Below are 25,101 nucleotides of genomic sequence, written 5' to 3'. Positions count from 1 at the left end.
AGAAGATAGGTGACATGATATTTTCACTGGTGGGAGAGTCTCAAATTTTCAAATAAGAGGGAGAACCATTTAAAACCAGTTACATAGAACTTTCTTCTCACAGAGAGAAATAAATCTCTGGAATACTCTACCCCAGCTGTAGAGGGTAGAACATTAAAAGTATTCAAAGTGAAAATAGATCCTTTTTTGAAAAATAAGGATATTGAGGGTGATAGGGAACTGCCATAGATCTTATTACGCAGTTATAGTCATATAGCTGTACAATTTAATTAACATAAAATGGTAATTTAAAAAAGGGTTAAGAAAAAGCATACACATTGGTTCAAGTTTATCCCCCTTTTCAGCTCAATGTCATTTGCAACAGTAAGTAATAAAAGTAGGTAATCTTCTGGTGCTGATAAATTTGCAATTGATCTTTCCTTGCCTCTGAACTGCTGTCTGCCTGCCCCCTATGCCAAACTGTTTGTTCCAGCATGGTCTCTGATGCATTCTTTCATTAGAAACCCACCACCCAACTCTTCAGTCCACCTGAGCCCAGCATAGGAGCTGTTCCTGTACAGACAGCCATCTGAATTCCCAGAACCACTTTGGCATCTGGTAAATCCCTGCACGTCTCAGACTCACAATTCAAGCTGACAATGTGCTTAGGGCCATTGAAGGCTTTTCAGCATTTTAGCAATTCACAGATTTTTTGTGTGCCATACTCTGCCAGAGCCTCGGTGACCACTTATTTTTTCAAGGAGGAAAGATTCTGTGAGTGGTCCCCCACGTCCTTCTCACAGCGCAGTGTTGTTTTTTTAACGAGGTCGAACTGTGAGCTCAACCCTCAACCCGGCATGGATGGAAAGCGTGACCGGGAGCAGTCCGACTGGATTCGAACTCAGGAATCTTTGCTCTGAAGTCCGGCGCTGATGTCACTGCGCCACCAACCGGGTTCCTTCTAAGGAGTTTGTATATTCTCCCCGTGACCATGTGGGTTTCCTCCAGGTGCTCCAGTTTCCTCCCACAGTCCAACAACATCCCAGTCAGTCAATTAATTGGTCATTATAAGTTGTCCTGCAATTAGACTAGGATTAAATCAGGAAGTTGCTAGCAGCATGGCTCGAAGTGTCGAAAGGGCCTGTTCCATGGTGTATCTCAATAAATAAATAAAAATAAAATCTCCTACTCTAATGCACTGTAATACCAGACCTTTCCTCTTTCACACTGACATACAAGCTCATCACTTCTGACTTTCACCTTCTGGATCAGCTCCAATGCTTTTAACTTTGACAAGACTGTTTTCAGCCCATCTCATTACATTTTAGCTATGCTGTCTTCACTTGCTATTAGTAGGTCCACGGTACTCGAACACCCTTCAGAGCTTTGAAGCTGTTTTCACATTATTCTGCAATCCTATGTCAAAGTATTTACCTCAGCCTGTGTTTGATTCAGTCTATTTATTGATGCTATAGATAGCCTGACTTTTGAAAACCAAAAAGCAAATACTAGATGCTGAAAATCTGAAATAATAACGTAAGTGTTGGAAATATTTAGCAAGTCACAAGCCATCTGTGAAGAGAGAAAGAGAATTCACAGGTCAATTTAGAATCCTCAAGAAAATTCAAACCCTTTCATTTGAAGCCTCATTGACCTGGAATGCTAATTCTGTTTCATTTTCCTGAGATGCTGCCTGACTAGCTGAACATCCACAGCATTTTCTGGGTTTTTTTCTTTACGCCTTAAAGCACATGGAACATAGAAGAGCACAGCACAGGAACAGGTTCTTCGACCACACTGTTGTGCTGAACCAATTGAATTAATAATCAAATTTCCAACTAAGCTAATCCCCTCTACCTGCGCTATGTCCACTTCTCCCACCTTCACGGCCCAAATGTATCTGCCTCTACCACCACCCCAGACAGTGTATTCCTGGCCATCATTAGCCTCTGTGAAAAAAACTTGCCCCTCACATCTCCTTTAAAATTACCTCCTCTCACCTTGAATGCAAATCCGCTGGTGTTAGGCATTTCAACCCTGGGAAAAACATACATATTCTCATAATCTTATAAACCTCAATCAGACCTCTCCTCAGCCTCTGCCACTCCAAGTTTGTCCATTCTCTTGTTAGAGAGCACATGCCCTCTTATCCAGGCATCATCCTGGTAGACTTTTTTTTCCAATGGATGCTGCCCGACCTGCTGAGTTCATCCAGCTTTTGTACATGTTGATCCTGGTAGATTTCTTCTACACCCTCTCCAAAGCCTCGTTATCCTTCCTATAATGGAGTGACCAGTTGTTTCTACTGTCTCACTAAGCCATCCGCTTTAAATGAAAAAGAACTAGCAGTTCTTTTGTGCTACATACCCTTTGCTTCTTTGAAATTTGACATAGTGAACCAATAATTTCTTCAATCAGAACAGTATAAATAAGCCAGTTCTAAAATCTGCAGACAAATCTTCATAAGTTCCACGTTGTCACCACCGTCTGCATCAGAAGCCAGAAAAGGAAATGCGATTGTTTACAATTGTAAAATATACTTAACATGCAACGAGGAAATGACAACTTTTTGTGCGCAGTTTAAATTCCTTTGTGCGCTGGTAGCATAAGATGTGTGTGTGTGCGCACCTGAGAGGGAACATTAGACTCTATGCCTCGTAATCATCTGGATGAGTCTCCCATGAGGGACCTTGTTAAACCCCTTATTAAAATCCATGTAGACAACATCCATTGATCTACCTTCGCCAATAATGGTTCAACTTCTCACTTTGTGTTGTTGTTGTTACAATATCTAATGAGTATCATGAGACTGCTGCACCTTGTGCTGAACCTGCACTATAGATACTCACCTTGTTTGAGAACTCCTGTAGCTTCTGTTTTGCTTCCGCTTTTTGTTTAAAATGATGTTATTCACTTAGAGTCCTGAAGTCATTGATAAGTACAGCACAGAAACAGACCTTTCGGCCCATCTAGTCCATGCTGAGCCACGTAAACTGCCTACTCCCATCAACCTGCACTGGGACCATAGCCCTCCATACCCCTGCCATCTATATACCTATCCAAACTTCTCTTAAGTACTGAAAATGAGCTCACATGCACCACTTGCACTGGCAGCTCGTTCCACACTCTCACAACCCTCTGAGTGCAGAGTCTCCCCTCATGTTCCCCTGTAACGTTTCACCTTTTATGCTTAACCCATGACCTCTAGTTGTAGTCCCACCAAACCGCAATAAAAAAAGCCTGCTTGCATTTACCCTATCTAACATCAACCAAGAAAAAATTTTAAAATAACTTGCTACCCTTGCTGTCTACAATGCATTCTAACCCATTCCAGTGCCCACAGTTCCCAGAAAACCTCAACAATCTAGTCGCCACTGCATTTCTCCTGTCCCAGTGCATCCAGGTACAGGTGTAATGCCGGAAAAGGTGACAGGCAGTTGACGTAGTTGGATCTCTCAATGGTGCCTCAGCCACACTCTAGATTTTGAGTGCCCAGTGCAGATAGGGCAGGTCAGTAGTGAAAAAATACTTTCTAAAAGTTTCAATGAACTTCTTCAAATAGGTCATAGACACTTCCTGTGAACTCTTGCCTTTGAGGCTTGCAAATAGTCTAATTGTTCTGAAACCGCTGAGTTTCTATTAAAAGTAATCCTTTACAAAGGTCATTAATATTGTATTGGGCTTCACTGGCCCTGCACTCAGAATGCCCTTTGCACTGGGATTCCTGATCATTTTTAGCTCTTCAACCTCCTTGTTACTGTTTTCCCTAGCTACCCTCTTCACACTTCCAGTTATTCTGCTTTGAAGCTTAAGATATTATGCTGGGCTGTTTGTTATGTGCCATTCATTGTGTGATATGTCAATATTGCCACCAAATGCAGGTAAGTAAAACTGGAAAAATTATATTATTGTTAGAGTACCATGGATTTTCTAGACTCCATTACATTTGTAATTGAGATTGTGGGGAGACGTGATCAAAGCATCTGCTTCTTCCTGCACGACAGAATCCTTCTTGGGTGAAACCGTTTTAACACTGAACCTGCATACTGAATAGAACGCCTGTGTTATTAGAAAGCTTTTTGGTGTGATGGCATGTATCATAATAGAAGACAATCTGCTCAATTGATTGAAAGGCATAATATAGCAATGACAGCAAATAAGAAACAATTTGTTTTAAGAAGTGAGACTACTCATTTAAGTACCAATTTTCTGAAGTTAATTATCTAGTCATATTTCACCTGTCATGTGAAAGCCTGATGTAAACTAATGCAACCAACAGGAAGGTTAAACCTTTCTAATCATATAATTTCTGGTTACATGAACAGAAAATACTTTTTAATCAGATAGCAGCCAACCAATATAACCTAATATAATTTCATTAAGTTGCTACCTTTCTTGTGTCTTCAGTTCAAGTCAAGTTTATTGCCATTTAACTATGTACTTGTATACCATCAAACGAGACAATATTTCTCCGAACCAGGGTGTAAAGCACTGTAGTATGCATAACACACATAGCACATAATAACTTATAAAAGAAAGTAAGTATGAAATCTACAGGTGGATTTCTCATAAATAAACAAACTAAAGTGCATAAATAAAATTTTGTAAGTACAGAACAGATTAACCAATGACACTTCGAATGCGATGTGACGGGCAGTTCAGAAGCCTAATGGCCTGTGGGAAGAAATTGGTTCCCATCCTGACCGTTCTTGATTTTATGCAACGGAGTCTCCTGTCTGATGGTAGAAACTCAAAGAGCAGGCTGGATTGATGGGTGAAATCCTTAATTATACTAAGGGCCTTACATACGCAAAGCTCCTGATAAATGCCCCAGTGGAACCTCGCATTGTAGAACTTCAAACTATAACAAAAACTTTATTTAAGGAAACTATACATAATGCACAAAATGCTCACTGCAAATTAATGTAATGTGCAATAAAGCTAGTGTCATATATGTAAATTGAATAGATTTTTGAATTATTCCAGGTGTTATCAATTTCTTCTTAGTTACAGTACCGTGCAGAAGCCTTAGGTACATGTAAAAAGATTCTGTAAAGCGAAGATGCTTTCAAAAATAGCAAAATGAAAAGTTTCTAAATAACAAAAAAATTACTCTAAAGAGTAAAAACACAGGAAAAACCTAAATCAAATCACTTATTAGTGTGATCTCCTTTCGCTTTTAAAACTGCATCAATTCTCTTAGGTACACTGTCGTGCAGTTTTATAAGCAAATCAGTTGGTACACTGTTCGAAGCATGTTGGAAAACTTGCCACAGTTGTTCTGCACGCTCCAGCTGTCTTGCCTGATTCTGTCTCACCAGGTAATCCCAAACAGCTTCAATGATGTTGAGGTCAGGGCTCTGTGGAGGCCGTACTATATGCAACCATTAACAAAAATCAAGGTTCCTAAGAATTCTGCACAATACTGTTTCTGCATCATCTGCATTTGTACTAATGATAAAGTCAAAAGTAATTCATTATATCCACAGACGCTGATTTGGTCCTATTTATCATAAAGTGTGCAAGTCACTACTTATACAAATCAAAGATGAACTGATACAAACATGGCAATGAGAGCAGATCAATGGCTAAGAACCTTGCAGCAATAACTCAACTCCTAACTCCCCAAAGACTGTCCACCATCTACAAGGCTCTAGTCAGGAATGTGAGGAGATGCTCTCCAATTCCCTAAATAAGTGCATCTTCAGCAAAGCTCAATAGCATACAGCACCTTCCAAACCCAGGACTCCACCAGCCAGAAGAGCATGGGCAGTAAAAGCATGGAAAGACCACAAGTTTGTTGTTCTCCTAGACACACATCATCCTGACTTTGGAAACAAAACACATACATGCGTCGTATGTGGAGATACCTCTCTTTACCAAAGGAGCTGTAAGGCGCTAGCCTTCACGCCTTCCCTCCGCTAGCCTGCAGGTCATCCTTGGGCAAGGTGTGTTGCCTGCTTAGAACCCGACCAGGGTCATGTGAATCCATCAGAGCAGAGGGTGGATGGTTGTATGAGTAGCTGGTGCATAACACAAGTTCTGGTTATGCAACCATTGACACCAGGCAGACAATCTTTGAAGAGGATTGATAATGGCTGGAGTCACCCACCTTGTAAAGACACTGCCCAGAAGGCGGCAATGGTAAACCACTTCTGTAGAAAATTTGCCGAGAACAAGCATAGAAGTGGAAATACCACAATCGACTACGTCATACAACATGGAATCTAACAAACATATATTTAGCACAATCTGTAACTCAGTGTTTATCCTTCTGGTACTGTTACCAAAACTAAATACATTGTTTCTGAAATAAATGGGATAATACACTGCTCAACCAATAGATTTTTACTTAAATCCACACTATTGCTAACTCAGATGCAAAACTTTATTATAGTAGCTGTGGATAAATGTACAATTTCACAATTGCATAGATAAGTATGTTTCAATTCATTTATGAGTTGTGGATATCACCAGAAAGCCCGCCATTTATTATCCATTTCTGATTGTCCTTAAGAAGGCGATGATGACTATTTCTCTCAAGTTTCTGCAGCCCATACAATAATGCTACTCCTGCAGTACAGCTGATAGGCAAGTCCAGTGAAGGTAAGGTAATATATATTTAAGTCAGAACAGTGTGCAACTTTGGAAGGAACTTGCAGATGGTGGCATCCCTATCTACCCCTTCCACTTGCACTTCTGCCCCTGGTAAGGTCAGCTAATTTCCTTCCCTGAAGGACCATTCTAAACCAAATGGGTTTTTAACATCAATAAGGAAGTTTCTTGGACATTATTAGTACATAGAGTAGTGCTAGCTTTCAAAAAAAATATCTGAATTTAAATTCCCCATTTGACATATTGGGATTTGAATTCACGTTATGCATTGCTTAGTCGATGTATTTAGAACACTTTGGAATCATCTATATCTGCAGTTCCCAAACTTTTTTGGGTTACCGCCCCCTTGGCTTCCAGACATCTATCTCTCTTTCCAGCCATTGAATAAAAATTATAAAGAATTTTGATTTATACTGCACAGTGAAAGAAAATAGGAACTGCAAATTCAAAGCAATGACAAATAATTGCAAAGATCATTCAAATCTGTTTAAAGTTAGGTATAAAATTATTTATTTCTTTAATTGCAGTGAAAACAATTCGCATCAACAATCTCAGAGGCATACATTAGCAATCCGACTATTTATTACTTCATTGCTTTTTCACCTTTCAGTAAGATGGATGGGCTTGGGGCAGTGATACCAGCGTCTCAACATCAGACTGAATGTCAGTCAGGTCCCTAGGATCGATAATTCGCAGTCTGTTTCATTCCTTTGAAGGAAGTTGGGCAACTGCACAGAAACCATGCTCTACTAAATATGATGTTGGAAAGGCAATAAAGGACATCTTGACCTTTCTCCACAGCGGAAGATTGCGTTCAGAGATTTCTTTCTGCAACCAAAATGATTTGATTTTTTGAACCTCGGATTCAGCTGAAAGTCATTTTGTAGTGAGATCACTTCTTGCTCCATCCTTCTTCTGTTCAGGAATGGATTTATTACTCAAACTGGAATTTGATTGAGAGAAGATCCTGAAATCCCTCTGACATGTCTTTATGCAGCCCACCCAGCTGGGCACAGTATATCTGAAGATCATCATCTGATATTCTTTCTTTTCCTTCCAGCTCATTGGAAATTGGAAAAGGTCGCAACGGCCAATGTTGTACTTAAATAGGGTTGCTTGACATAAATATAGAGATGACTGATTTGATGTTAATAAAATTAACATCATTTCCTTGCAACTGTAGTTTGATTTCATTAAACTTTGCAAATATTTCTGATAAATAAGCAATATCATGCCTAATATTTTTCAGTTGATACTGACTGAATCATTCAAGTTTTCAAAGAATTTTATCACAACTTCAGAAAGTACATAAAAGAGTCCCAGAGAGTTTATTTTTGAGAACCATCTGATGACTGTGTGCAACAGCAAGCATTCAAACTGTTCATTAATTCAAAGCTGTTGAAATAGTCAAGAATTGGGAATGTGGGACTTCATTTTATTTACTTCTGTGATGACTGTATGTAATGATTTATGCAGACGATCACTTAGATTTTTTGCCACAAGGTTGTGTTTGTGAATTACACAGAATGGTAAATATGTTAGGTACAGCTTTTTTCAAGAAAGTAGTATCCCACAGTGGTGTCCTATGATGTCACAAATGTTGCTCAAGAAAGAATGTTGGTGAGCAGAATGTCCTCTTGGAAAAAGTGTTCCACAACTTAAAATATTGACTCCCCCTTTGCATCTGTTCCCACACCCTTCGCAAAACTTAAACCATACCTTCATGCTTCATGAAGTGAACATAACCCTGGATGTTATTGAGAATAACATCAGCAATTTTGCTGATGATACTAAGCTGGGTGACAGTGTGACATGTGATGAGGATGTTAGGAGAATTCAGGGTGACTTGGATAGGCTGAGTGAGTGGGCAGATACTTGGCAGATGACATTTAATGTGAATAAGTGTGAGGTTATCCACTTTGGGAGTAAGAACAGGAAGGCAGATTATTATCTGAATGGTGTAGAGTTAGGTAAGGGAGAAATACAAAGAGATCTAGGAGTCCTTGTTCATCAGTCACTGAAGGTGAATGAGCAAGTGCAGCAGGCAGTGAAGAAGGCTAATGGAATTAATGGAATGTTGGTCTTTATTACAAAGGGAATTGAGTACAAGAGCAAGGAAATCCTTTCGCATTTGTACAGGGCCCTGGTGAGACCACACCTGGAGTATTCTGTACAGTTTTGGTCTCCAGGGTTAAGGAAGGACATCCTGGTTGTAGAGGAAGTGCAGCGTAGATTCACAAGATTATTTCCTAGAATGTCCGGACTGTCTTACGCAGAGAGGTTAGAGAGACTGAGCTTGTACACGCTGGAATTAAGGAGATTGAGAGGGGATCTGATTGCAACATATAAGATTATTAAGGGATTGGACAAGATAGAGGCAGGAAATATGTTTCAGATGCTAGGAAAGTCCAGTCCCAGAGGGCATGGTTTGAGAATAAGGGGTAGGTCATTTAGGACAGAGTTAAGGAAAAACTTCTTCACCCAGAGAGTTGTGGGTGACTGGAATGCACTGCCTCAGAAGGCAGTGGAGGCTAATTCTCTGGATGCTTTCAAGAAGGAGCTAGGCAGTAGCCAAAAAGGTTATCGCAGTTACTTGGAAATCTGATTTAAATTTAACTATGGATCGTTGGAATAATGAAATACATAGTTGTACTCCACTTGAAAAAATTACGTATAATCTAAGAAATGAATATGATATATTTTTGAAAATTTGGTCCCCATACTTACAAAAGATAGGATTAGATACATAGGTCCTTTGAAGATAAAATTATAGTAATTGGGGAAAGTGAAAATAATTTTGAACTCCATGGAGCATGTGGGGATCCTCTGATATCCAGGCAATCTTTCTTTTCTTTCTTTTTTTTTCTTTTTTTAGATAAGGGTTAAGGGGAGGGGGGAGGGTTAATATCATTTTTCTCACTATTTCATCACCACATTTATTCTTTGTAATCTCTAAAATTTAATAAATAAATATTTTTTTTTAAAAAGGAGCTAGATAGGTATCTTATGGATAGGGGAATCAAGGGATATGGGGACAAGGCAGGAACAGGGTATTGATAGTAGATGATCAGCCATGATCTCAGAATGGCGGTGCAGGCTCGAAGGGCCGAATGGTCTACTTCTGCACCTATTGTCTATTGTCTATTATAACCAAGAGGCAAAGATTCATTGCCTGGCAAAGTTGACTTATCTGACTGCAGAGCAAAGTCCATTGTCCTAAGTATGTTGCACAATGTCTCTTCCACATTCTCAGACACTTAATCTATTTGTCTTTGAACAGAGTTATTACTGAGCAAAATTGCTTCAATTATTTGCTCTGGTGACTTTTGCAAAACCATACACAGAACCTCCCTTACTGCTGGCAGTCTCAGTTCTTCTCCAATTGTATGAAGCTTTCCAGGCTTATCGATGAGCAATGAAACAATGTATGAAGTTCAAAAAATCAAATAATTTTGTTGTGAAGTGCTGGCAAACATGTTTTGAACTGTTTTCCATTTCCGAAAGTTTCCCTGACATGACTGAGAAAAGCCAAGCTCTTGTTTGCTTCATTAAGGTGTATTCTGTTCAAATTTTCAAGGAGCCTGGTCTGTTTCATTGCCTCATTTGAAAAAAAAAATTTTTTTCACACAACAGAGACATTGGCGGCTGTTAGTTACTTGCTACTGGTACCAATCTATATTTCAGATACTCCAAACTTTACTGTCTACACTTCTTTGATTGGTCTGCATCCGCCATTTTCGTTGTGGATTAATGACCACAGTCAATCGTTTATTGTTTAATTCCAACCTCAAGCTCTTCTTTTCTTCTTTTGTATACCATGGATCTTGTACCCTACCATCCTTTCCATGTCTCACTGGAACATACCTACTCAGAACCCTACGCAAACCCCAAACATTTGCCACATTTCTTCCATACGTTTCCCTGAGAACATGCGTTTCCAATTTGTGCTTCCAAGTTCCTGCCTGATAGCCTTATATTTCCCCATACTCCAATTAAACATTTCCCTAACTTGTCTGTTCCTATCCCTCTCCAATGCTCTGGTAAAGGAGATAGAATTATGATCACTATCTCCAAAATACTTACCCACTGAGAGTCCTGACACCTTTTGGTTCATTTCCCAATACCAGATCAAGTACAGCCTCTCTTCTTGTAGGCTTATCTCCATACTGTGTCAAGAAACCTTCCTGAACACACCTAACAAACTCCACCCTATCTAAACCCTTCACTCTAGGGAGATGCCAATCAATATTTGGGAGATTAAAATCTCCCATCACAACAACTCTGTTATTATTACTCCTTTTCAGAATCAGGATGGAAAGAAACTTGGAAATGTTTAAACGATAGTAGGGACAATTTTCCTCAACAATCATCCTTCAAGCTAATTTTTAAAAATATTTTTACTGATGATATAGGAGGCAATTTAGCCCCTCAAGCCAATGTCCATCAGCATTCCCCACTTACACCATGTAATCTATTCCTATTACCTCTCCCCAATTCTTCTTTCACTCACCTATCAGGGGGTCCTTGGGATGTGAAAGGAAAGTATTGCACTCCGGAGAAACCCCAAGCGCTGAGTTCCTCCTGTGTTGCTTAGACCACAGCATCTGCAGTGTACTTTCGTGTTCAGGAATATTTTGTAGCTTACTGAGCCATCTGACCGTGTCAGCCCAGTCCTATCTACCAACACCCAGACCATCGCACTCCGTACCTCTCCCATCCATGTATCTATCCAAATTTCTCTCTACTGTTACAATTAAGCCCACGTCTACCATTCCCACAGATAGCTTGTTTCACACTTGTGCTTCCCTCTGAGAGAAGAAGAGATTCCCCCTCAGATTCCCCTTAAACGTATGATCTCTATTTCTAGTCACACCCATCAGGGTCTTTAGTTTTTTTTTGTTGTCAGACATTAGCAATTAAGCACAGTCACCAGGTTTCATTAAAAAGATAAGTGATCTGTATTTTTAATATTATTTTAGTTGTTATTAATGATTTTGATTAATTTGTAGCAGTTAAACATGTTTTAAGTTAATATATATTTTCCTGGAAGCATCAACAATTTAAAATTACTTACTTATTTTTTTTTTAAATTTAAACAATCATTTGAGATATTAAGAGAGAGTAAAAAGTGCTATTGGCCACAAGGTATTGCCTGGGTTCAGTGCAATGAAGCCAAATCTTAGTAAGAATTAAAATGGAAAATGCCAGAAAATATCAGCAGATCAGGCAGCATTTATGCAAAAAGAAACATTAAATGATTCCTCTGAATCTTAATAAAATTCTTATAGGCCCCCAAGATGTTGGATACAAAATAAATCATGTAAACTGTGTCAATTTATGCACAAGTCCAATTAAAACATAACAATTATTCCACTTAGAACAAAATAAAACTACTGAATACCATAAATAATTAATTTCAAGAGCGCGTTGAGTCCAATTGTGCTCAGCTGAAGATTAATGTTGAAGGAAAGCATACTTGAATAGTGCTTATCGAGTCACTGTAGTCAACAGAGAGATGACTTTCATCCCAGTATTTGGAACTGATTTGAACATGAGCATAGTGTGTGAACCAAATTTCACATTAATCTTCTATGCAATAGATCTATTAGCAACATTATTTCAACTTTTTTTTCTTGTTCTGCGCTCTTCCTCCCTTCTATCGCATTGTCTGCTCCCTTAATATAACTCTTCTGTTTGCAAATTCCAGGAGCTTGGCACAAATGGTTGGTGGTTGGTTAAGGCCATCACCTTACTGGGGCATAGGCCATTGACAGCAGCTCGCCAGAGTCCCCTATCCTGGGCCAGACTTTCAAGTTGCACCAGGTGTAGCCCATCTTTGAAGATCTTTCTTCTTCCAGGATGAGGACTTTGGAGCTTCTGTTGGTGTTTCTGTATATCTCAGTGGGGTTGTTAGCTCCATGCCTAACCCTCCTCCCTTCTCAGCCAGGCTCAGGACCACCTGTGGCAAAGTACATGGCACAGATATCTGCCATGAATTTTAAGAATTTGAAAATAGGTATGGTGTTCATACAAACTTGGAAGCATAAATTGGAAACAGATGTTCTCAGGGAAATGTACAGAAGAAATGTGGCAAATGTTCAGGGGTTCTGCGTAGATACATTCCAATGAGATGGAAAGGATGGTAGGGTACAGGAACAGTGTTGTACAAAGGCTGTTTAAAATCTAGTCAAGAAGAAAAGAAGAGCTTATAAAAGGTTCAAAAAACTAGGTAATGTTAGAGATCTAGAAGACTATAAGGCTAGCAGGAAGGAGCTTAGGAAGGAAATTAGGAGAGCCAGAAGGGGCCATGAGAAGGCCTTGGTGGACAGGATTAAAGAAAACCTCGGCATTAAACAAGTACGTGAAGAGCAAGAGGATAAGACATGAGAGAATAGGACCAATCAAGTGTGACAGTGGAAAAGTGTGTATGGAACCAGAGGAGATGGCAGAGGTACTTATTAAATACTTTGCTTCAGTATTCACTACGGAAAAGGATCTTGGAGATTGTCGAGATGACTTTCAGCAGACTGAAGAGCTTGAACATGTAGATATTAAGAAAGAGGATGTGCTGGAGCTTTTGGAAAGCATCAAGTTGGATAAGTCACCGGGACCGGATGTGATGTATCTAATGAATTTCAATCATTTCTTAGAGCTTGCACCAGAATTCTATGTTTTCATAAGCAAAACAAAAGGCTCTGCTTCTCCCCAGAAGTGAAGAGTCTGTGAATCGCAGTATTCAAGGTCAGCAGCTGGCTGAGGTCAGCAGGATTTACGGCCCTTCATTGTCTGACCGCAATAGGTGCCATTCCACCAAGTGTGTCTGGGTAAAATTCCAAGGCCAAATTTATTATCAAAGTATGTATACCATATACAACCTTCAGATTCATCTTCCTGCAGGCAGCCACCAAACAAAGAAACTGATGGACTATCAATAACACCAAAAGACTGGAAGTAGAGTAAATACTGAAAGGCTTTTATTAGCAGTAAAATGGAGCACATCCATGCTGGATGACTGCCCTGGACTGTGGGAGGAGCAGTGACACAATCACCTTTATCCAGGGGTCTGTGGGAGGAGCCACAGGAGCAGTCAGCAGAGGGGCGTGTCCTGACAGATATGCATGACTTACCACAGAGACACAATAGAATTCACTAAAAAAGCACACAGAACAAGACCACCACATTATCCAATTTGCAAAAGAGGACAAATTGCGCGAATAGTTTAAAAAAGGTAAATTAAAACATATGCGACATGAACTGCAAAGATCCTGAAAGTGAGTCCACAGACACGGAGCCTGTTCAGCACTGAGGTGTGAAGCCCGTCCAGGACAACAACTGCTTCCAAATCTGGCAGTGTGGGACCCAAACCTCCTGCACCTCCCCCACGACGGGAGTAGAGAGAAGAGAGAGACTGGTCAAGTGCAGGCAGACAGTGCTAAGCACCTGTTCACTTTCAACTCTCATCCTCAATGATTACATTCTTAGCAACACTTTAATCAGCCTGTTATAATGGAGACAACGGTGTCTTCCGCTATCAGGCCTTAACACAACATCCAACCCCAGCGATGGTTGCCCCAGTCATACCTGCACTCTTGAGAGTCTAGTTTGCTGAATCCCCCAGTAGATCACAAAAGCGCCAGATTGTTTAGTTGGTGCAAAAGTACATCCTTAAAAGGGAAATTACAAGCTGCAGACTGCAGCAATTGCAGTAAAGAAGATGCATATCTACCAGAGTGAGTCTACTCATACTACCAAATGAGTTTATATGCTCCTCTGTGGTGTCCCAAATGGTCCTAATGGTCTTTCATAACTGGTGGCACTGTCTCACCAAACTACCTAACACTATCTGATAGCTGGTCCCCTACACACACACACACATGCGCACACACATACACGCACACTATACTTTTACTCTATATCTACCAGTTCAGCTCTTCACCATGTTCTTCGCTGGCTTTATTTTTCACATGTACATCGAAACATGTGAAATGAGTCATTTGAGTCGACAACCAACACAGTCCGAGGATGTGCTGAGGGCAGTCCGCAAGTGATACTGTGCATCCGGCACCGACATAGCATGACCACAACTTACAGCCCTAACCCATACATCTTTGGGTTGTGTTCACTTTTGACATCTATAAGAAATTAAAAAGCTATAAAGAATGATATTACCAAACTGGAAAGAGTGCAGAAAAGACGTACAAGTGTGTTGGCAGGACTTGAGGGACTGATGAAGATAAGATGATCTTGATTTGTCACATTTTCATTGAAGTATAGAGTGAAATGTATCACATGCATTGGGGATGTGCTGGGGGCTGCCTGTATGTGTTGCCATGCTTCCAGAGCAACACAGCATGTTCACAATTTACCAACCCTAACCCGTACATTTCCGGTCTGTGGGAGGAAACTGGAGCATCCGGAGAAACACAACTGGTCAAGGGGAGAATGTACAAACTCCTGAGTTATGAAGAGCTCTGAGTTATAAGGAGTTGTTGGATAGGCTAGGACTTGCGTCCTTGGAGTGCAGGAGACTGAGAGGTGACCTTACAGAGCTGCATAAAGTCGTAAGGAGTATAGACAGGTGAATGCATTCATTCTTTACCCTTGGATTAGGGAATCAAGAAATAGCGTGCATAGATTTAAGGGGGGGGGGCACAATGATTTTATTTATTTATTTATTTCGATACGCCGTCAATAGGCCCCTCTAGCCCCTTATGCCATGCTGCCCAGCAACCCCCAATTTAACCCTAGCCTAATCACAGGACAAGTTATAATGACCTACTAACCTACTAACTAGGACATCTTTGGACAGCGGGAAGAAACCAGAGCACTCAGAGAAATCTCACACACTTCACCAGGAGGATGTACAAACTCCTTACAGCTGACATCGGAATTGAATTCTGAATTCCACACCCTGAGCTGCGATCGTGATGAGCCAACCACTGCGCTAATGTGGCGCCACAATTTAATAGGAACTTAATGAGCAGCTTTTTTACACAGAGAGTGATATGTATATAGAATGAGCTGTCAGAGGAAATGATTGAGGCAAGGACAATAATAACTTTAAAAAGACAGTGGAAATGATACTTCAATAGCAGGGGTTTAGAGCAGGGGTCCACGGACCATATAGTTAATGGTAAGGGTCCTTGGCATAAAAAAGGTTGGGAACTCCTGTGTTATGATATGAACAATGTCACTGGAGAGATAATGAAGCTAGTGGACACAGAAGTGTTTTATTCAAAAAAAAATGGGACGCTCTTGGAGGAAGAAGCTTCCTGATCCAAATTTACATGTCATTTTTATATGTTAACGATCAAAGGTAACAGCAGGACAAATATATAGTTACAATGCATCTACAATGCTTCCTTTGAATTACATATAGTTTTCACACACCTCCTTCTTCGCACCCACACTCCAGACACCCAAGATGTCTGGTTTGCAATCAACTCTATTCCACAGCTCTAGGGAAATTATTGTTCAGGGCTGCATTGTAAATCCAATCTACAATCCACATTCATGTCTGTAGATTGGTTGCTGGTGACATAAATATTTGCAATGTACCCTAACTGCAGAATATGCTCTAACACTCTGGTTTAGAGGGACATGCACCAAGCGCAGCAAATGGGACTATCTTGGATGGGCATCTTGTTTGGCATGGACCAAACATGCTGAAGGACCTGTTTCCATGTATAAGATTCATTGACTCTATAAAATAAATCTTCGCAACATACATAAGGGAAAATAATCACTGATTTTTTAAAATTTTGTAAGACCAAATAACCAATACATCAGGATGATTCACATACTTAACTAGTTAAAGTGCAAAATGCTTCCAGTAGTTTCAATCACCAGATGAATCATCATCGAAATACCAATACTCACCACCATCCTAAACTGTATAAATCATCTGAGCAAAATTACATTGTTTAGAGAGACATTATTTAAAGCTCAAATTATTTTACATTTGGAAATACTGTGAGCTAAATATGCAGGCAGACTGTTAAAGGAATTTAGATTTATTTTAACTTGGACTTATTGTAACAACTTGAAAAATCTGCTGGCAGACTTACACAAATAATTCACATGATGTGAATGGAACCATTTATTTATTGTGATACAGTGTGGAATAGGCCCTCCTGGCCCTTCAAACTGTGCCGCCCAGTCATCCCCCAAGTTAATTCTAGTCTAACCTCAGGACAATTTACAATGACCAATTAACCTACCAACCAGTACGTCCCTGAACTGTGGGAGGAAACTGGAGCACCCAGAGGAAACCCAAGCGGTCCCAGGAAGAATATGCAATGGATTACAGGCATGATGGGAATTGAACCCAGGTGGCTGATTCTGTACAACATTGTGCTAACCACTAAGATACTGTGCTACCTCTCTCTTTAGACAGACAGACATGCTTTATTGATCCCGAGGGAAATTGGGTTTCATTAAGACCACACCAACCAAAAATAGTGAAGAAACATAGCAATATAAAACCATAAATAATTAAATAATAATAAGTTAATCATGCCCAGTGGAAATAAGTCCAGGACCAGCCTATTGGCTCAGGGTGTCTGACACTCCGAGGGAGGAGTTGTAAAGTTTGATGGCCACAGGTAGGAATGACTTCCTATGATGCTCAGTGTTACATCTCGGTGGAATGAATCTCTGGCTGAATGTACTCCTGTGCCTAACCAGTACATTATAGAGTGGATGGGAGTCATTGTCTAAGATGGCATGCAACTTGGACAGCATCCTCTTTTCAGACACCACCGTCAGAGAGTCCAGTTCCACCCCCACAACATCACTGGCCTTACGAATGAGTTTGTTGATTCTGTTGGTGTCTGCTACCCTCAGCCTGCTGCCCCAGCACACAACAGCAAACATGATAGCACTGGCCACCACAGACTCGTAGAACATCCTCAGCATCATCTGGCAGATGTTAAAGGACTTCAGTCTCCTCAGGAAATAGAGACGGCTCTGACCCTTCTTGTAGACAGCCTCAGTGTTCTTTGACCTGTCCAGTTTATTGTCCATTCGTATCCCCAGGTATTTGTAATCCTCCACCATGTCCACACTGACCCCTTGGATGGAAACAGGGGTCACCGGTGCCTTAGCCCTCCTCAGGTCCACCACCAGCTCCTTAGTCTTTTTCACATTATTCTCTAGATACGGGTTTTTTTGATGGGCTGAAATTTATTGCCCATCCCTGCATATCCTGAAAAGCTAGTAATACCTCATTTTCCATTTAGGTAGCCTGCAACCAGAAGATATGAATATCAATTAAAAAAGTTTTTTTTCCTTCCCCCTGTAAATTACTGTGTGTGTGTGTGTGTGTGTGTGTGTGTGTGTGTGTGTGTGTGTGTGTGTGTGTGTGTGTGTGTGTGTGTGTGTGTGTGTGTGTGTGTGTGTGTGTGTGTGTGTATACACATACATATACATATAAATAAAAATCATTCTATTAAATAATTAAATAAGTAATGCAAACTAAAGTAGTGAGGTAGTATTCATAGGTTCAATGTCCATTCAGAAATCTGATGACAGAGGGGAAGAAGCTGTTCCTGAATCATTGAGTGTGATTTCAGGCAATGAGCACTTACTTATAATAAGTATTTTTGAAAGGCACTATTGTTTGTAAGGCAAGGAAGATCAAAATAAAACTTCACTCTCAATAATTATTAAGTAACAAGATAAAAGATTCCGTTCCATGATCTGGCAATTAGATTTTAAAAAACTATTATCAACAGTATGAGATCAACATTTTTGTTTCCTCTCAAATCCCAAAACAATGGTATGCTTCATGCTGTTTAACCCTGAAGGAGAACGTACAAATCATTGACATCTGAGCAAAGTCGTGAACCCTGAATCAGACCTGATAAATGCTGTTACATTTTGACAGGATAGGTCACATGAATACGTCCTTCAGGCAAAGCTTTGAAATTCACAATGAGAATGGAGATTGGTAGAGCTAGTTCACCTCAGTCAGACTCACAATCAATGTGATTCTCACTATACATTTCAAAGGCAGATGCACATTAACAGGATTTCCATGTACAGAGAAGTGATCCTTTGAATAAATGGAGAATGGAAGCAAAATGTGTTGACAATTGTTTCTGTTCTGAAAAATGAGATATAAATTTCCATTGAAAGACTTCACAGCATAATCCTTTCAGTACAAATTCAGATACAAATACCTTTCAGTGTTTTGGTAAAATTGCTGTCGCTAACAAATGTTAAATCTTTTAAAACACAGTTCAATAATTACACAGATGTTGTTTAGTATTAATGAAGCCAAGCAATTAGACAATGAAATTTTGCTCTGTTATATGTTCGGAATTTTGTTCGGTTTTTCTTCTAAAGGAGTTGACCTCTGATCTTTCTTTTATTGTTTAGGATCAACGTTCTTGTGCAACACCCACATAATTCCTGTGAAAAACGAAGAAGGAGTGGTCATAATGTTCATTATAAACTTTGAATTTGTTGATGAAGAAAAAACCTTGCAGTCTGCAGATGGCTTAAATCATATGTCGCCTTCCAAAGATGCACGTAAGTGTCTCTTTGACCTTGTCTTTACTGAGTTAGTCTGTCAGATTTCTGGGATTGCTCATCTGAGGGGCCACTGTTTGCATCCTTAGAACTGGATGATGTAAATTGCTCTCATATTTTTACTGACGGACTATAATTCGCTTTTACCTTTTCAAATTACCTTTCCTCATTTTCTGAAAGCACTTACATCGAAATGGTTAGTGTCAATCTGTTAGTTCCTTATCCTCTGTGACAAGTACTAGTGGCTGATCAATCAGAGCATCACTGTTCCATCTTCCACTGGCCACCATCACTGTATATGGTATTCTAACAGGGATTGTCAGGTAGAAAAGTCCAGTGCCTAATTTTCCATAGTTAGAAACTCAGAGGCCACTCTAGTGCTTCAGTTGAGATCCCGGGAAAATCAACACAGCTGGAACTCGGTTTGAGAACTTCTGGTACATATTGCTAGTAGAAGCTAATAATCTACTTGTGCACAATGCGGACACTCTTACCTTTCAGCCAGAATATGAATTCTGAATACCTCAGCGCAAAATCCACGTTAAATATCCAGTGCCGTACTGAGAGAGTAATGCATGGTTGGAATGTTAAGGTAAGGGCTCATCATTTGCTCCCTGAAAGATCCCACAAGACATATCTGAAGGAAAGTAGGAGAATTATTTCCAGCAACCAAGACAAAATGTCTAGTAATTAAGAACAGATAAAATATAGATTATTAAGTTAATATAACAGTGCTATAACAGGAGCTTATTGTGTTGTCATACCTAGTGACTTTGCATAGTGACAAATGTGAAGATAAAAAGCGTTGCACATTACTTTGGAATGTCCCTCAAATATGAAAAGCACTATATACACACACTTTTTATTCTTATCAACTGTATATAAGAAGAAAAATAAGTATTTATTTTAATATAAGTTAACTTATATTATCTCAAAATATCACAAAACATAAATCAACAGATTCAGAATCAGAAGCAGGTTTAATACCACTGACATATATCATGAAATTTGTCATCATGCAGCAGTAGTACAATGCACTGCATAGTAATAAAACTGTGAATTACAGTAAGAAGTCTATATATTTTTTTAAAAGTTAAATTGAGTAGGTAGTGCATAAAGAGAAAGAGAAAAAAGGTAGTGAAGTAGTGTTCATAGGTTTAATGTCCATTCTGAAATGTGATGGCAGAGGGGAAGAAGCTATTCTTGAATCATTGAGTGTGTGCCTTCAGGCTCCTGTACCTCCTCCCTGACGGTAACCGTGAGAAGAGAGCACATCCTGGCTGATGGGGTCCTCAATGATGGATGTCGCCTTTTTGAGGCATTGCTCCTTGAAGATGTCCTGGATGCTGGGGAGTATTTCTGAATTGTTCCCCACAATAGTAATGCAAAAAACACAGCTGTTAATTTATACATAGAAAAGTGTCACAAAATACAGTCGAACAATGACAAAACAAGCAACATACAAAAAATGCTGGAGGAAATCATCAGGCCAGGCAGCATCTGTGGAAAAGAGGAAACAGTCAATGTTCCAGACCAAGACCTTCATCAGGACTGAAAGAAAGGTCCCGACTGAAACATTGACTGTATTCTTTTCCATAGACGCTGCCTGGCCTGCTGAGCTCCTCCAGCATTTCGTGTGTGTTGCTTTGGGCTTCCAGCCTCCACAGGTTTTCTCATCTTAATGACAAAATAAGCTTGTTTATTAATTTTAGTAGAGGGTCAGGTTTTGACCAAAACATAAAGCATAAATCCTCTGCCCTCTTCTAAATGATGTGCTTGCACCTTTTATGTCTCAATAAGGGAACACAATATACCTGGGTCACATTCTTAACTAAAGGTGAAGGACCAGAGTTTCCTGCTTAAGTCTCAGGGGTTGGGCTCGAACTCCTAACCCACAGCAGAAATAATTACAGTTAGAATCAATAAATAATTGTTTATCACACCACTGATTACTTTGATTTATTGTATGTTTGCATATGAAAAGCGCTTAATTCTCATTTAAGAATATTTGTGGGCCTTCCCGTAAGGAATGGTACCAACTGCTTCCTGTTGTGATTCGCCCAAATGCTGATGTAGGGAGATGTAGCGCTGCTAGAAATTGGCCATGACTTATGACCTCTGTTGTTTTCCTACTTAATAAAATGGAATAGGTCATGAAGAAAATAAGATCAAGAACCATGTATGGATAAAGGTTCTCCTTTGCGACATGAATTTTATAAACTGGACTTGATTTATGTGTGCATTAATATGTGTATGTGGTTTCATGCTGGGAGAGATTCGTCCCCCCCCCCCCAAATGAACTGCTTACATCTCTCTTCAAATTTATTTTTACCTTTGACTTTGCTTCCTCTTGTATTCTAACATCTCAGTTTCCTCCCTCTTTCTCCACTTTCCCTCATTCCCATGGAAACTTGCCATGGCGTGTTCACTTTCATGCCATTACTGCTGTGATTGAGGCAAATAGTTCTACCATTTGTCACCAGCAAATGGGAGTATATTAATTCAACTGCCTTTCTTTTTATTATTACCATTGAGAGCTGGAGGTGTAATTCCCTCTTAATGAGCAAACTCATAAAATGTTGGTTATCGTAAAGAATGAATTATTACTTTATTGTGATTTTATTTATATGTTTTACACAAATGCTCTGAGAAAAGTTAATTAATATCATTTTCCAGGTGTATTCTGAGAAAGTGACAGTAAAGAATTTCAGTCACTTCATCAATTCCACCCAAGCAATAATTAAGAAAATAGCAGCTGTAGGCACTGCTAATATAACCTGAACCTAATACAGTATTGCAAGAGTGACTTTTATTTACAATATTCTGAATCTTTTGTTACACTTGCCTCAAGACTTTCAGAAGAGTCTATTAAATCTAGATAAGTCTTAACCTGCAGATGCATTGCCACAGGCTGGAGAACGTGCAGGTCAGTTCAGTTTTTGAGCAGTGGCTGCCTTCTGTGAAAAGCATAAATGGCCCTCTTCTGAAGAGAAAATGAATCTGTTGGTAACATCCGTGAGAGTTGTGCACATCAGCATTGAATACTTGGTCTCTCAGATATAAGGCATGGAGACGCAAGGTTACAGTAAAGTCAACTGCACAAACGTATTATGAAGAATGAGCATTGAGCAGATATTTAGGAAGTAGGATATGCCTTTAGAGTTCCATATGGATCACATCTTTACACTGTGCATTGAGGTAGAACAAGGTAAAAGCAGTAACAATGCTGAATAAGCAGAGTGCAGGTAAACAACAAGGTGCAAGATCATGAGAAGGTAAATTGTGAATAACGAGAAAGATTGTGAGGTCAAGAGTTCTCCTTGTCACACGAGGGAAATTTATCAGTGCTAACAGCAGATAGAAGTGTCCTTGATGCTGATGTTACGTACTTTCAGGGTTTTGGATCTTCTACCCGATGGAAGAGGGGAAAGGGAAGGTCTCCAGTGTGGGTGTGGTCCTTGATTATGCTGGCTGCTTCACGTAGGCAGCAAATAGACAGAGTTTCAGTAGGGGAAGGTGATTTCCATGATGCGTTGAGCTGTGTTCACAACTCTCTGCAGTTCCTCGTGGTCTCGTGCAGAACAGTCACCATACCAAGCTGTTACGCACCCAGACAGCATCCACTCTATGGGGCATTGATAGAAATTAGTGAGGGTCAGCAGGGACATGTCAAATTCTTCAGCTTCCTGAGAAAGTAACGGTAACATCCTGCGGTTGTCATTAAAAAAGAAAACATTGGCTTTATTCGTCATATGTACATCAAAACATATAGTGAAATGCATCGTTTTGTGTCAAACCAAATCAGCTTGGATTGTGCTGGGCTGCCCTTAAGGGTAATCATGCTTCTGATTCCATGCCTGCAAATTGACCAGGAACTTAAATATTCAAGATACATAAATGCCTTCAGAGGCTGAAGGGACTGGTTTACTTCCTCATCTCTCCACCTTCTTTCAGAACATGATGCAGTATTCTCCACTTGCCTCAGCTCAATCAACATTCAGGAAGATTTGCATCATCCACAAAAGTGCCTCCTCGTTTAGCACGCAATCCCCTGAACCTCTCTTCCATTAGCACATTGAGTCTGAAAGTGAAATGCAGTTCTTGCACTACCTGGACTTCCCCAAGCCTGAAGTCCTGCCATAAAGCTGTGTAGGGATTCCTACAACAGGGTGACTGTAGCAAGAGAAAGGCAGCTTGCCGCTAATTTCTCCAAGGCAATTAGGGTTGGCTAAAATGATGACTTTGCCAGCAACTTACCCAGATGTATGCATAGCTTTAAGAACTACAGAGTTGAAGTAATACTGTCATAAGAGTTTCAGGAGTTGAGAAAACTTTTCCCCTTTTCCTTATGAGCGGGGGTTTACATCGCTCTGCAGAGGGCAAAGAAATCAGAACATCTACTTTCTTTCTAAAGACTACGACCTCTCAGGGAAAGTACATGGCCGGCAGATTCGTTTTGCATCATTGACTAATTGTACAAAGTTAACATGCTCATAGGTTACCAAAGCGGGGAGAGGGGTAGTGGGGATAAACTCCCTCTACCTTATAAAATGCTCCCAATGGCTTGCTTCTCAAATAGCCTAGCAGAGCTGTTTCTACTAACAGGAGAAGGGGGCAAAGGTAGAAAACTGGTGCCTTAAAAGCAGTCCCTTTGGGCAGATGGGGCTTGTCCGCCACGGTTGGCAGCTCTTCTAGGAGAAGGAAACTCTGATCTCGAACCTCAGTTGCTTTGCGGCTCTACCCACTCATTGGGAGAGCCAAGAAAAAATCAGAGGATGGAATCCCTAAGACAGTTCAGTGGAGACTGGCACTCCTGTGATATAACTGGTGCCAAACTGCATCGATCTCTGCCATTCCTTTGGACTCACCAGCTGCGTGGAGAAGGGGAGCCTGTTGGATAGACAACAGCTTGCTCTCCATATCGTACTACCCTGGCTTACACATCACATAGACAGCAAGGAAGCAATCTCCCTGGTTGACCCCAATTGACGGAGGGCCTCACAGCAAGTTCATGATAACGTTTTACATTAATGGTATTGGTTTATTTGCCACTCTTGGAGTAATCTCCTGATCTAACCAATCCCAGGATTTTGTCTGACATTGCCATTGATACTAAAAGGGTCATTAATCAGCTTCCTCACTTTATTCATCATTGCTCAGATGTCAATAGTTGTTATGAAGAGTTTTACCATTACAATGCTGAAACATAGGGGAAAGCTTTGCAGATGTTTCATTGTTTGAAAAAGCCTTTTTGCCTTCTTTTATTGCTCATGGAATCAGCAAAGAGTTTTCAGTTAAATAATTGAGCATAAAACTCGTTTGTTTGCTTTTAAAGGATGACGCAGTGAAGCTAACAAAGGGATCTGAGATCACAGGTTCAGTGGCATTTCGTTCAGTCTAAAAGCTGTAGGTAGCAGCTTTCATCTGATTCAGATATAACCAGCTGCCTGAGAGCCCTGCATATAGGCATTGATGCCTGAGACTGGGAACAAAGTGGAGAAACAACTGATTTCACCCGCTGAGTTCCGCCAACATTTGTGTGTGCTGCTGATGGTGAAATGACCTTAGGAAAGATCACGACAGTAGATTCAAGACAGGCACTGTGATGCCTTAATGATGTCCCTATTGATATTGCCACCATTACCACCCATGGATGCTGCTATTGAAAATAGTTATCCCATCTCTTCTGGTCTTACACTCAGCAAAAATAGGAATCATCAGTATATTATTGAAATAAAGGTACTAATTTCTCAGTGTTTGTGCCAGACAAAGCAAGGATGAGCCAACAGCCGTAATGAAGAGCCATTTCATGCTGATATGTTGTTGGGGAGGTCTAAGTTCATCTCACAACGTGATCTGTCACTTTCTGCAAGTTTCAACCCATGGAAGCAGGTAAAAACTGTACTATAACACCATAAGAACACAAGATATAGGAGCAGAGTTAGGCCATTTGGCCCATCAAGCCTGCTCCAC

At 40.2% G+C, this 25,101-nt stretch overlaps 1 protein-coding gene across 4 annotated transcripts in view; it reads left to right on the top strand.

The window, feature by feature from the left end:
* LOC140728545 (voltage-gated inwardly rectifying potassium channel KCNH7-like) overlaps positions 1-25,101 on the top strand; it is a 523,000-nt gene that overhangs the window by 281,700 nt on the left and 216,199 nt on the right. For all 4 annotated transcript variants that reach the window (XM_073047421.1, XM_073047422.1, XM_073047420.1 and 1 more), the window contains exon 3: positions 18,976-19,128. In XM_073047421.1, the coding sequence (XP_072903522.1) occupies positions 18,976-19,128 (153 nt within the window). The remainder of the gene's footprint in view (positions 1-18,975; positions 19,129-25,101) is intronic.

This window comes from Hemitrygon akajei, chromosome 5, assembly GCF_048418815.1.
Source record: "Hemitrygon akajei chromosome 5, sHemAka1.3, whole genome shotgun sequence".
Classification (NCBI taxonomy): domain Eukaryota; kingdom Metazoa; phylum Chordata; class Chondrichthyes; order Myliobatiformes; family Dasyatidae; genus Hemitrygon; species Hemitrygon akajei.
This window is presented reverse-complemented; position numbering and strand designations above follow the sequence as displayed.